Source organism: Lolium perenne, chromosome 3 (assembly GCF_019359855.2).
Source record: "Lolium perenne isolate Kyuss_39 chromosome 3, Kyuss_2.0, whole genome shotgun sequence".
In the NCBI taxonomy this organism is placed as follows: domain Eukaryota; kingdom Viridiplantae; phylum Streptophyta; class Magnoliopsida; order Poales; family Poaceae; genus Lolium; species Lolium perenne.
In genome coordinates, this window is record NC_067246.2 from 259,675,610 (window position 1) to 259,689,637 (window position 14,028).

Consider the following 14,028-nt stretch of genomic DNA (forward strand, 5'->3'; position numbering starts at 1 on the left):
AAGCGATAAAAGAACTTGACAAGAACTTTGCTCTATGCATGCATAAACAATTTAACATGGCAAGTATTTGATACATAGCTTCACAAATGAATGACAACGTGCTACTAAATAAGCACTATGTTCATGTTCCTCTATCTATGCATGGTGTAAAAGAGGTATTATATGTCAACACTATTTGGACAAGATTCATTGGTAGTAGCAAAAAGTAAATTTCTAGTATCGCATTTGATTGAACTTTGAGCAAGGTTGTTGAGACCTATCGATTCTTTCAATTGTTGACTAGTAATATCATCATACTTGCATTGCAAAACCAAATAATGGGAGGATGTTGTACCCTTCCAGTCCTTTAACATTCAAACACTCATAGAAGACTCATATATGAGTAAGAAGCTAGTATTTTTGGTTGACCGTGGTGGAATGACGAGGTTCGACTCAAGGGGAACACAAGAATACCAATAAGACTTTGGCAATTGAGACATCACTCTCAACCACACATGTATATCAATAAACTCACAACGCAAGTGGTGATTTTATAGCAGTTGATTCAAAGTAGTAAAAACAAAACAATAAATAGAAGTTGCAGATTTCCAGTTTTCACCAGAAGTTGTAATGTGAAACTTGCAGTGGATAAAAGCGTAGGCATGTGGCAGCAATGGGGTGATATATGTATGATATGGATCATGTATGTAATTCAACTAACATAGCACTTATCTCTAATTCAGTTGTGTGTAGGTGTGTGCTCCAAATATAGTTATGGGTACTAACTAAGAGAATTTGCATAACATCTATTGTCCAGCTTGCCCATTTTACCGGAGCCAACTTGGAACTACAAGCAATTAAGGTTTACCCTTCTGAATAGACCAGAACAAAACATTAAGATCCATGAACACACATAACCCTCGAAATTACTAAATCTCACCTTTGTTTTTCCCACCTGTCACCTGGGGATTTGTAGGATCAACTTAATAACAAGTGATACACCTTGCAGATAAATAGCAACCTCATATATATGATAAATCAATATAAGTTTAGTACTGGAATCAAGTTACTTGGGTCCTAGTAACAAGAATTAAACATTGCAAAGGTATACCAACACTCATACAAGAATATCTTGAAGACGAACACCTAAAATCTCGAGACATACGGAGGATTACATGATCAATCTCATCCAAAACCCATCCACCTATAAACCTACATAGAACTACTCACTCATGGTGGTGTAGAGTGAGTACATGATGATTGTTGATGACGTCGGTGGCGGTGATGATGAAGACGCCCTCGAAATCCCTCTCTCCAGGGTGGAGAGCAGGATCAATCTGGCCCCCGATACGAAGATCGTGGTTTCGATGGCGCTCTATTTCGCAAAACATCGTGTGCTTCCAGGTGGTCAGTTTTTAGGGTATATAAGACACCACGTGAAGGGGGAGGCGAGATGACGATCGAGGGCCGAACTGCCTCGGGTGGCGCAGCCAAGAAGTTGGGCCACGCCACATGGGCTCGTTCGAGCCTCGTGGCTCCCCTCTCGTGATCCAAAGTTCCAGGTGCCTCCTTTTGGTGAAAAACTTCCATGGTATTTTTCCCCGATTTTATTTCCTGTGAAAACTTGACAAAAAGGAGACTTTGCTAAGAATAGCATCTGATTCAGCAGTTTTTATCCAAATATGGTGAGATTCAGGAGTAATTCATTGAGCAAAGTGCTTGAAAAAGTAGATACATTTGGGATGTATCAACACCCGACTTACAACACAACCCACAATCAAACACCGAAAGCTCGCCTTGCACCATCGCCAGCCAAGAACATCGAGGAGCCGATACACCAAGCTCCTGAACTATGTCACACCCGAAGAAGGAAACTCCCAGAGGCCGACCCCGACTCCAAGTTGGTGTAGATCAACGCACCGCCCGCCCTTGAGCACCTAAGAGATGGTGAGTGGACGGCGGGATCGGAACCAAACCAGAGAAGGTATCAACCAAGAAGCCTCGCCAACGGTGTACATTGTGTCCCGAAAGCTCACGCTCTAAGCGGTGGACAAACATCAAATCCATCAGACGCACCGAGGACCCCGAACAACCAAAGCCACGCCTCCAAGGAGGGAACGACACTATTGCGCTGCCGCCTGGTCCGAAGATGGATCTAGGGTTTCCCCCGGTGCCTTAGGCGGGGGAGCACGAGCAAGGTCATGACGACGCCTCCAAGAAGGTGATGGCGCCCACGGGCGTCACCGGCGTCATCATCACGCAGGGATTTCTCCCCGGTCTGCTATCAACCCCCAAATTCATCGGACAAGCGCAGAAAGGATCCTCCTTTTAGCACACCGCTAGCAAGGCGCGCCGGAACGGTAGTTGGCGGAGTAGGAGGCGCTGACCGCTGCTCCACCACCACAACCGAATGGGACTGGACGGTGAAAGTCCATTCCCATCGCCGCCAGCACCACCACGGTGCCAAGCAGCTAGCGGCCAACCCACAACTACCGCCGCCAAGCCAGCTCCACTTGAATATACACATCGACTTGAGCGTCAACGCCTCAACGACCAGGTGTTATTTCTTTCTCTCACCAAGTCACCATCATGGAACTGTTCCATGTTTAAAGCTAAATCTATTTGTAGGAGCTAAGGCTGATTATAATGGGTAAACTTAGAGTACTAACATATGTTATTTTATTAGTCTAAGTTACTGCATTGTGTCATTTACTATGTTATAAACTCATCTTGTTTTAGAGTGTGTGATGTTATATGAAAACTTAGGGCCCATAACTTTTACACTGAATTTATTATAAAACTGTGAACCAAGCCGTCCAAGCAGGGCCCAAGTGTTTGTAGAGTCGTTCATAATTTGATAAACCTTTGAGCATGCGCTGCGCTGACGACCTGACGTGCAGAGTGATTGACCATGCGCTGAGGTGATTCTTGTTGTAAGTCGATACATGAAGCTGAGAAAGCAATTAAAACTACAGTAGATTTGAAACCGAGTTCAAATATCCTTTGTATGCCAGCGCTACCGTCGATAAACCTAGCTACCGCATGACATGCTGATGAAATTTCATATGAAAATCGACGCTTGAGATTTGGGGCCCGGGACGCGTATTACCATGCGCCTATAAGTGGACTTTGACGCAGTATCTCGAACTGGCCGCGTGCAACCTGTCCTTCTCCGGTTCTTCCTGTCTGGCAAGTATTGAAATTATACATTTTGTAACGGTTCTTTATAAATTTTGTACAGTAGACCGGTTCAGATAAAGATCAACGTTCGCGACGACATGAGCGCGCGAGTTGCATTGTTCGCCCAAACACGCACGAGAATTCTTGAGTTGGGACTTCGTCACGCAGATGGGCAGCACGCTATTATATTGCAGAGAAACTGTCCAATAGCGTGATAGCTGACGCGCAAATTCAACGGCAATTCCAGTTGCATTTTCTTTCACGATATGGCAATTGGCCACTGATGAACAAAACAGTTTTGCTTCTTCTCTACATATTGTCTTTCGAGCAACTAGGCAAAGTCAGCCCATAGACTAAAAGAAACTTTTGTTGGGACTTCGTCATCGCGCTGATGCAAGCACGTTACCGCCCGGCGATTGTCCACTAGCACGATAGTTGTCCTGCAAGCTGTAACCTCTACGCCAAGTTGAATTTATTTTCTTTAAACCAATGTGAGTTGCATTCTCTTCAGTAGGAGGATGTTACCAACCGATGAACAAATCCTTTTGTTCCCTCGGCTTCATCATTCCAGTATCAGGCCAAATCAACCCGAATACAAAAGAAACTTTTGCAAAAAAGAATCCGACAGCAACCTGTGCTAGTTGTTTCTCTCTGATATATAGCTGCACAATTTGTTCGTAGAAGATAGGATGCTTCTTGCCTCCAAACATTGCAAGACCTGTTCTCGAAAAAAACATTGCAAGAACCGGAGAGTACCATGGTGATCAGCTTCCGTTGCTCGGAAAGTGCAAACCTGACATGGATCTTGGCGTTGCTGCTCATCACTTTCACGCCGATTCAAGTCTACGGCCAGTCTGCTTCTGGTATTGCAAGCCATCTCCTCCTAGCTAGATTTTTCTCTAGATCCTGCAACTCTTCTCCCTGTCTAGTGGCACATGTCACGATTATTGTATAACCTTGAAATGCGTGAATCTGATACATATACTCTCCATTGTGCAGAGTTCGTAAGCATCGACTGCGGATGGGTAAACAGTAGTAGTTACATGGACGCCGCCTTAGTAATACCATACAGTTCTGATGGTGGATTTCTCGAGGGAGGCCTAAGCCGCGAGATTTTACCAGAGTTCATGGCTGACACTGGCAATGACCAGCAAAAAACCCTGAGGAGCTTCCCTGACGGCTCACGAAATTGCTACACACTGCCATCCACCACCGGTAAGAAGTATCTATTGAGGGCCACTTTTACTTACGGCAACTACGATAGGTTGAACAAGACTCTGGACGGATCGGTGTTCCTTTTTGGGCTCCATATCGGAGTAAATTTCTGGGAGGCGGTGAACTTGACAAACTTGGATCCATCAGTCACTATATGGAAGGAGGTGCTCACCATTGCTCCGGACAACGTTGTGTCCGTCTGTCTGGTAAACTTTGGTTCAGGAACTCCGTTCATATCTTCGTTGGAGCTAAGGCCATTGGAAGATACGATGTACCCATTTCTGAGTAGTTCCGTGTCTGTCCGGTACTTTCAACGGTACAGATTTGGCAGCGTTAGAGCCGCTGATTTTATCACAAGGTGAGACCAAGCTGCATTCTATACTAGTAGTTTTTTTTTGTTAGATCTGAATTACGCCTTTCTTCAATGTTTTTCAATTCATTTTGCGCTCAGCGTGTACCGTGCATTCATCTGTTTTCCTTTACGTATGTGATGAAGATATCCGACAGACCCGTATGACCGGTTCTGGCAGAGCTGGTATGGGACTATCGACCACTCCTACCCCTGGATCAGCCTGAACACTAGCAGAACAGTGAACAGGCAACAAAGCATTGATGGCTTCCAGGTACCGCAGGCCATCCTCCAGAAAGCCTCGACCCTAGACACAAACTACTCCTTTATGACCTTTTTTGTGGCAATTGATCCCAACCTGGACAGTGGGAGCCTAGAACTTCTCCCAATCTTCCACTTCGCCGAGATTGCCAGCGACAGTCCGAACAGGACGTTCAACGTCTACAGTGCTAGCGAGCTGCTGTTCCCAGACGTGTCCCCGTTGCCGATGCGGGTAGACAGCATGTACCCGACAAATCGGTTCTTAACTAATCGGTTCTTGATGAGCAACAAAAACGCGTACTTCACCTTGAACAGGACGGCCAGCTCGGGGCTCCCACCGCTCATCAATGCGTTCGAGCTGTACTCCCTTGTTCGGATGGAGAACTTCACCACTTCCTCTGATGACGGTAAGATCCCTAACAAATGAATCTCACTCAACTTTTTTAGAATATACGTATAGCAGGATTTTTTTTTTTTTTTTGAAAAGAGGGCAAAAGGTTTGCCCTATTCCATTAATTAAGGAGAAGTAGAATAAGTTTTACAAGGCACCTAATTACACTCTTGAAACAAAAGAAGGACCTACTCTCGCGGCATCAAGTTACTCATACATTTATCACCCGCCAAAATCCATAGTTTAGCCTCTTGCTTGATCTTATTGAAGAGCACGGAGGGTGGCGCTTGCTTGCCTTTAAAGACCCGAGCGTTTCTTTCATTCCAAAGTTCCCAAGACACGAGGAAGGTTAACGATGCGACGTCCTTGCGCTTGGTCATCTTGCCCCACCAAGGGTGGAGAGAAGTGGTCGGCCAAAGGTTGGGATCAAGGGGTTGGATGCCAAGCCAAGTGTTCAAAAGGCCCCAAAGGCGGATGGTGTAACGACAATTGACAAGGAGATGATCAACGGATTCTAAAGCATGTTTGCAAAGAGGACAATCCCGACCATTAGGCCAACCCCTCTTCTCCAAGCGGTCATTAGTCCAAAGTCTATTTTGAAGCGCAAGCCACATAAATAGCTTATACTTGGGCGGTGCCCAAAACTTCCACACCGAGGAGGCGACCAGGGAAAGCGTGGCTCCGAAGAATTGAGCATGGTAGGCGGAAGTAGAAGAGTAGATGCCATTATCGGTGAGGTTCCAAGAAATCTCGTCCTCCACGTCCTCATTAAGAGAGACCTCAGAGAGTTTGACCCAAAGGGAGATGTATTGGCGTATATGTTGTATGGTGAAAACCGCGTCCAAGTTAATCTTGGAGATCCAACCATGATTGGACGAGCTATCAATCTCTTCGGGAATCTACATGTGGCCAACTTCCATTGGTTAAACTCCGCTAACATTGCCCTTTTGCCCAAGAAGGATGGGGCGGAGGAGATCTCCGACTTCCGGCCTATTAGCCTCATTCATGGCATTGCCAAGATCATCGCTAAAATGCTCTCCCTAAGGCTTGCTCCACATATGGATGACCTTGTCTCCAAGATGCAAAGTGCTTTCATCAAGAAAATAAGTATCCATGACAACTTCCTATACGTAAAGAATCTTGCTGCGAGGCTCCACAAGAGGAAAATTCCGGCCCTTCTCTTCAAGCTCGACATTCGAAAGGCGTTCGATTCCGTGCGTTGGGATTACATTATTGACCTACTACAAAAACGAGGATTCCCTCCACGCTTCCGGAATTGGGTGGTCGCCTTGCTTGTCACCGCCTCATCGCGGGTCCTCCTTAATGGAGTGGCCGGCCAACCTATCAAGCATGGCCGGGGGCTACGTCAAGGGGACCCTTTGTCACCTCTCCTTTTTGTCCTTGCTATAGACCCCATCACCCAAATCCTCGAGCTTGCCTCCATCCATGGGTTGCTTCACAAGCTTGCTAGGCGTACCGCCATTTTGAGGACCTCCCTCTACGCCGATGATGCGGCAATCTTCATTGCGCCCTCTGAGCATGATGTGCAAAACCTCACCGCCATCCTTCATGCCTTCGGCGAAGTTACGGGTCTATGCACCAACTTCCACAAGAGCTCCGTCGTACCTATTTGTTACCACAACATCGACCTTGACGATATCCTCCATGGCACCCCGGTTCTTAGGGCTAGTTTCCCGTTGAAGTATCTTGGGCTACCCCTCTCCCCTTGGTGTCTACGTAGAGCGGACTTTCAATCTCTTGAGGACAAAGCGGCCCGGAAAATCCCCACTTGGAATGGGAAACTTGTTAACTTCGCGGGTCGCACCGCTCTTGTCAAATCCGTCCTTTCCTCTCAAGCTATATACCACTTCACATCTCTCAATGTCCCGAATGGCACTATGGACAACATGAAGAAAATTGAAAGAGCCTTCTTATGGGCGGGCACCGATAAGGTCTCCGGTGGACAATGTAAGGTCAATTGGGATATCGTTTGTAGGCCCAAAAATCTTGGTGGCCTTGGGGTTCTTAATGCCGACTTCTTCTCCCGTGCCCTTCGCTTGCGGTGGCCTTGGAAGGAATGGAAAGAGCCGTCCAAAATTTGGGTGGGTCTTCGCAACCCTTGCAATGACACGGACATGAACCTTTTCTACGCCTCAACTACCATTGTGGTGGGCAATGGGAAGAAGACTCCTTTTTGAAAGGCGCCGTGACTTAATGGCATAAAGCCCATCGACATCGCCCCTCTCATATATAGCAGGATAATGATGTACCTGGATAAAGATAGAAACGGCAAGATGCCAGGTACATCATTATTATCCAGCCACAGGATCTTCAGCTCTATTTGATACTGCCAGGATCTTTAATTAAAGTAACAGAAACGAATTTACCAGCCAGCTGATTCAGGTGGCACACTCAACTCCTGCCTAAGCCGTCTTCTGAAGGTCAGTTGGCAATGAGCCATGTCGAAGACACATTGTAGCCTCTGGCCTGGGCGCCCCTCAGCGTGCCACGTCGCGCCCTATGCCGAGGGCATGGCCGTCGGCGTATGACGCCGCCACGCTGCGCCGAGGGCGTCTACGCCGAGGGTTACTTGGCACCATCGGTGTAGGAGGCCTACGCCGACGGCACGGCCGTCTCTGCCGAGGGAGGTGGACGTCGAGGGCTGCCGTCGGCGTATCCTACACCGAGGGCAGCCAGCCGTCAGCGTATCGTCTGATTCCTGTAGTATATACACTTTATTCAGTTCTACAAAAACATGATACTTTGCATTTGAAATAATTATGCAACTTCTTGTTGTTGTTTCGTCCTAACTAATACATATAACCCCATGCCCAACATATAAATCTTAATTTATTCTAGTCATGGTTGTTTTCATTCTCATTTTAATCTTGCATTGCAGTCCATTACATCAATGCAGTAAAGAAACACTACAATTTGGCAAGAATAAACTGGACAGGAGATCCGTGCTCCCCGAGAGAGTATAAGTGGGAAGGTCTGACTTGCGACTATTCCAACGGCAACCAGAATCCGAGGATTGTCCGAGTGTAAGAGCATAACCTTTTGTTAGCTCAACAGTGTCACTAAGCTAACGACTTTTAATAAGATGGGGTATTTTGCAGAAATATGTCTACCAGCGGACTGATAGGTCAATTAGCCATATCATTCTTGGACATGCCATCACTCGAAAATTTGTAAGTGCGCCTACCACATACTGTTGATTAGCTAAATGAAATTGTTATGTTGACATATTTTGTGACTCTAAGAACCAATACATATACAGGGATTTATCACACAACAATTTGACTGGAGTGATTCCAGACTATCAACTAAAGTCACTTAAAGTTCTGTAAGTCCCTGTGCTGATTACATCTGTGGATGATGGTATAAATTTTAGGTGAATGATTCTAATTATTATTTTCAGTAACTTGTCAAATAACAAGCTTGGTGGACCGATCCCTGATTCTATTCTTCAACGAGTTCAGGCTGGTCTGCTGGACTTAAGGTTTGGCATGCTTCGTTGCACAATTCCTTACTATATTATTTGTTAGTATCAACTAAAAAACTAAACCTAAAAGGAATAGACTCAATTTTAGATTGGTTATCATAGAAACAACTCCATGTCTAGCAACAACATTTACACATTACTGTAAGTGCATTGGTTAACTGTATTTTTTGCTGTGAGCGGGTGGTGGTGTTTGTTTTTCCTGTCCTTTTCTTTTGTTGAACTAGTTTTTACAGCTGTAAGACTTGTTGTGTTTGTCTGGCTTTCATAAAAAAACCGGGACCCTCTTGAGGGGGTCTTCTCTCTAAAAAAAGTGCATTGGTTAAAACACATCCGGGTGGCCTTCTCTGGACTGTTTGGCTATTGTCATACTCGTGACTCACCCCACATTTCTAGCACCATGCCACAGAAGCCTCACTTGTCATATATGCAAAGTCTTGGCAAGTTTCACTAAGTTGTGGTGGCCAATTTCGGTGCCACAAAAATATGTAAAAGCAGACTTAGCATTTTTACCGATCCAAACATGCCTTAATTACATGAACTAGCATCTGGTAACATAAAAGCTTTATCATCTATAGGCTTTCAAAATGGGAGGAATATAAGGACATATTACTAACTGCACGTGATTTAGAAACCATGTGTTTGTTCATTTGAACGGATAGTTCTTTAGAAGAACTATTACCAGTTAGTAGTGTTAGAAAATAGAGGCATGCTACAATCAGAACTTTGTAGAGCAGCTGAGATCTTTTGAGATGATTTTTTTATGTTGTTTAATTGTGTCACTAGATTAGAAGGAAATCCTGTATGCTCAAACAACAAAGATACGTACTGCTCAGATAAGATGACAAAGAGGAGGACCACACCTATCTTGCTCATCGCAGTGATAGTTCCTGTGGTACTGATATGTCTCCTAGTAGGGATGTGCATAATCTGGAAGTTACACTGGAAAGGTAAAAAACACACTTTAAATTTCTTTCCATCAAGGCAAGGGTGGTAGAAATTATACAGCAATTCCATACCTAAACTTCCATGTAAAACAAACCCTTTTCACTTTGTAGAGAGGTCAAGAGACAATGAAGACTATGCTATGTATGAAGAGGAAAATCCCCTACATATTGACATCACACGGTTCACATACGCAGAGCTGAATCACATAACAAACAGCTTCCAGTCAATTGTTGGAAAGGGAGGTTTCGGTATTGTTTATCATGGCATACTGGCAAACGGTGATGAAGTAGCTGTTAAAGTGCTTAAAGAGACATCAATAGCAGAGTCAACAGACTTCCTCCCTGAGGTACAATATGAAAGAAACTAGCATACATCAGTATTTTTGTCAAGACAAATTTAGTTTTGCAAGACATAAAACCACTTCCACAGGCAAGATATGGAAAGAAACGGAGATAAATTCTACATACATATATGGTTTCCGTTGATGGATACATTATTTAACATGACTTATGTGCTTTCTATAAACATGATCATATTATCATCATTGTGTAATATAAATGACCATTATTATTGATTGATTTTTAACATACTGAACACATTAAAGATGATGCGTACCCTCATATTTGTGAGGGCCACCATGCTAGTACACTAAATTGATGCAACTGGCTTCAGATCTAGAAAGTTTGGTAACTATATCTTTTATCACAGGTGCAAACCTTGTCCAAAGTTCACCACAAGAATCTTGTGACTTTGCAAGGATATTGCCTAAACAAGAAGTGCCTAGCACTCGTTTATGACTTCATGCCCAGAGGAAATCTTCAACAGCTTTTAAGAGGAGGTTTCTCTCTTCAACTTTTATTAATGTTTGTGTCAAGCATAGCTGACTTAGGTACAACAAATCCAACTTGCAGTTGCAGTTAGTTATTTCGCTAGGTTTTATTTTGATGCCACAGAGATCATTTGTACATTGAGTCAATAAAATCAAATGATTCAATTAAACCCAAAATCTATTCAATCTTAAAAACAAGTTGACCAAATCAGGCTGCTACTTCCTCCAAAACCAACAACTACACAAAGACCCTTAAATTGTATTGTTGAAGATTTCCAGTGAAACCAATCATGTACTTCCAAAATTTTACCAAAGCATTGTGTGTCGAAGCATAACATAAAACTTTACATGCTTATCAAGTAAAAAAACACTCAAAAATCAAACTACTCTACCTTTGACATTGTCCTGCAATCACGATTTTTGTGTTTAAACTGAATTTCCTCGTTCAAAGGCATAACTGATTGCCTAAACTGTTGCTGTTGATAGTCAATATAATTGAGTTGGTAGACATAGTTTACTCTGTACAGATATAGGACTAACAGATGAGGCCACCATAGCTGCATTCTTAGAGTTCTGTGTATTCTTAGTGTCAAGACATGAAATGATCGTAAGTATTTAGCTAACAAGTTTGACCTGTCAGGCTGCCACGTTACATTCTTAGATTGTAAGTCATAGCCGTGTCATGATACTCACAAATTCTAAACATGTACATGCTTCAAGCCAGGAATAAACAAACCACTAGAGAGGTATCTTATTTAAAGAATATTTCGGAAACTTGGATTGCTTGTTAATTGGATTTGTATATAACAAATGCTCTGATATATAGGATATATAGAGAAGGAAACACAGTGGTCTCTCGAAGACCAAATTCCGTGTGTGTGTCAAGTAGATCTTAGTGCCTCCAGTTAATTAATCATTGTGTGTGTGTCAAGTAGATCTTAGTGCCTCCAGTTAGTTAATCATTGCGTGTGTGTCAAGTAGATCTTAGTGCCCCCAGTTAGTTAATCATTGAGTGTGTAACTATCATTTGCTAGATTGAATATATGTGAAATTACAAAAAAAAACAAGTAATTATTTCACTATGCAAGTACAAAATGGCATTTACAGTAATTTGATATGTATGCCTGCAGGAGAGGACTGTAGTTTGAATTGGGAACGAAGACTCCATATTGCATTTGATGCCGCACAAGGTTCACATTTTAGTTGATGTTTGCCTTCTGGTCATGTATGTACATGTGTGTTGACAAGTACGAGTTTTAATAAACTGCAGGACTAGAGTACCTACATGAGTTATGCACCCCATCAATAGTGCACAGAGATGTGAAGACCCCCAACATCCTTCTAGACAAGAATCTCATGGGGATAATATCTGATTTTGGGCTTTCGCGGACTTTTAATGATGCGCACACACACATATCTACTGTGGCTGCTGGCACTCTTGGTTACCTCGATCCTGAGTATCATGCAACCTTCCAAATCACTGTCAAGACGGATGTTTACAGCTTCGGCATTGTGTTGTTGGAGATCATTACCGGCCAACCCCCAGTGATCATGGAACCTCAGACCGTTCACCTACCAAGTTGGGTGCGCCAAAATATAGCCAAAGGCAGCATTCATGATGTCGTGGACAAGGTGTTGTTGGATCAGTATGACGTTACTTCCTTGCAGGGTGTAATAGACCTTGCCATGAACTGCGTTGAAAACGCAGCCATCGATAGGCCGACCATGACCGAGGTTGTGTCAAGGCTCAGAATGTTTTTACCAGCAGTTTCAAGTAAAAAGCAGTCAGTTTCTGCGTCCCCTCAACGTAAGAACTCCACGGATACTGAAATTACAAGGCAGTTCGACTTGATATCGGGAGCAAACAACCAGACCAGCTCCGTACAGTCAGGTTATACCGGTGGGATGTCAGAAACCAACTTCTTATCTGGACGGTGAAAGGCCAATGCCTACTGAGTTATACTTGCATCTGCTTGGAAAATGTTTGTAATTTGCTTAACAGTGTCGTCATTGATTTTTTTTGTACACTGCAATTTAGTCGCTACTACTAGTAATTTGAAGTACGAATCGTGTTTTTCCATACTAGAACTTGGTGGTTTACTGGCAGTCAATCCTAAAACTAGTAGTCTTCTTAAACACTGCTGCTTAAGAACTCTGCATTTCATTCCCCAATATCTCCAGCAAGGCTGTGGATTCAACTTAAAATACTTTGTTTCTTTTACTGAATCATCTGAGCATTTATGACAAAACTGTGCACGGTATTATCTTTTTTTAATGGAGGGTGAAACCCCCGGCCTGTGCATCGAAAAGATGCATACAACCATCTTTATTAATTTATTCAACAAAGGATAGTCGAGCAATCTTTACCGAACCGCCATAAGAAGTCATCACCTCCATCGAACCGCCAAGCAATGTTCATGATTAAGATCCACATAAACTTCGCTAATCCTGTTGATAACGCCACCATGGCGCCAAATGACGCCCTCCTCCCTGGCGCGCACCACAAGCCGTGCCCTTCGTCGAAACTCCGCGACACCACACCACTGAGACTCACCGTCGTTGACGCGGCAAGAACCACACCTCACCACTACTTGTCACCTCCATCCAAACAGTTGCTCCAAAAACAATAGTCTCATGGTGTTGTTATATCTGGCTATGTGCGAGTTAGTACATGAGCTATGTTGGTGTTATTGTAGGCAATGCAACCACATGACATACCTAACCCTCGCCGCCTTCAGTGGGAAGTTACTCGACTCGGCCACGCGGTGTAGCACCTCCTCCGCACCCTCCCCGAAACCCAAACCGCACAAGAGACCGTGGGGCAACACTGCACCAGAGTGGCTTGCTCCTCGGTCGATGATGGTGGTGTTCGCTTGGGAGGCGACGGGGTGGGAGAGGGTATTGGAGATATATCCAAGAGGCAATAATAAAGTATTTATTATTATATCTTTGTGCTTATGATAATTGTTTGCATCCCATGATATAATTGTATTAACCGGAAACATTAATACTTGTGTGTTTTGTAAATATAAAATAGTCCCTAGTAAGTCTCTTGTTAAACTAGCTTATTGATTAGTAGATGATCATGGTTTCCTGATCATGAACATTGGATGTTGTTAATAACAATATCATATCATTATGAGAATGATGTGATGGACACACACCCATAGTAAGCATAACACAAGATCAAGTCATTAAGTTCGTCTTTCTATAAGCTTTTAATACATAGTAACCTAATCCTTCGACCATGAGATCGTGTTAATCACTTACACCGGATAGATGCTTTGATGACATCAAACGTCAATTCGTAAATGGGTGGTTATAAAGGTGATATTAAGTATTCTGAAAGTATGAGTTGAAGCGCATAGATCAAG

The 14,028-nt window shown here is 43.6% G+C and overlaps 1 protein-coding gene across 1 annotated transcript; it reads left to right on the top strand.

The window, feature by feature from the left end:
- Positions 1–3,602: 3,602 nt before the first annotated feature.
- LOC127344879 (probable LRR receptor-like serine/threonine-protein kinase At2g28960) lies at positions 3,603–12,714 on the top strand. Its single transcript, XM_051371228.2, has 12 exons — positions 3,603–4,022; positions 4,159–4,732; positions 4,871–5,391; positions 8,275–8,419; positions 8,495–8,566; positions 8,656–8,721; positions 8,797–8,877; positions 9,664–9,827; positions 9,936–10,171; positions 10,534–10,663; positions 11,785–11,844; positions 11,925–12,714. The coding sequence occupies exons 1-12, from the start codon at positions 3,917–3,919 to the stop codon at positions 12,590–12,592; spliced, it is 2,823 nt and encodes a 940-aa protein (XP_051227188.1). The 5' UTR covers positions 3,603–3,916; the 3' UTR covers positions 12,593–12,714.
- Positions 12,715–14,028: the final 1,314 nt, after the last annotated feature.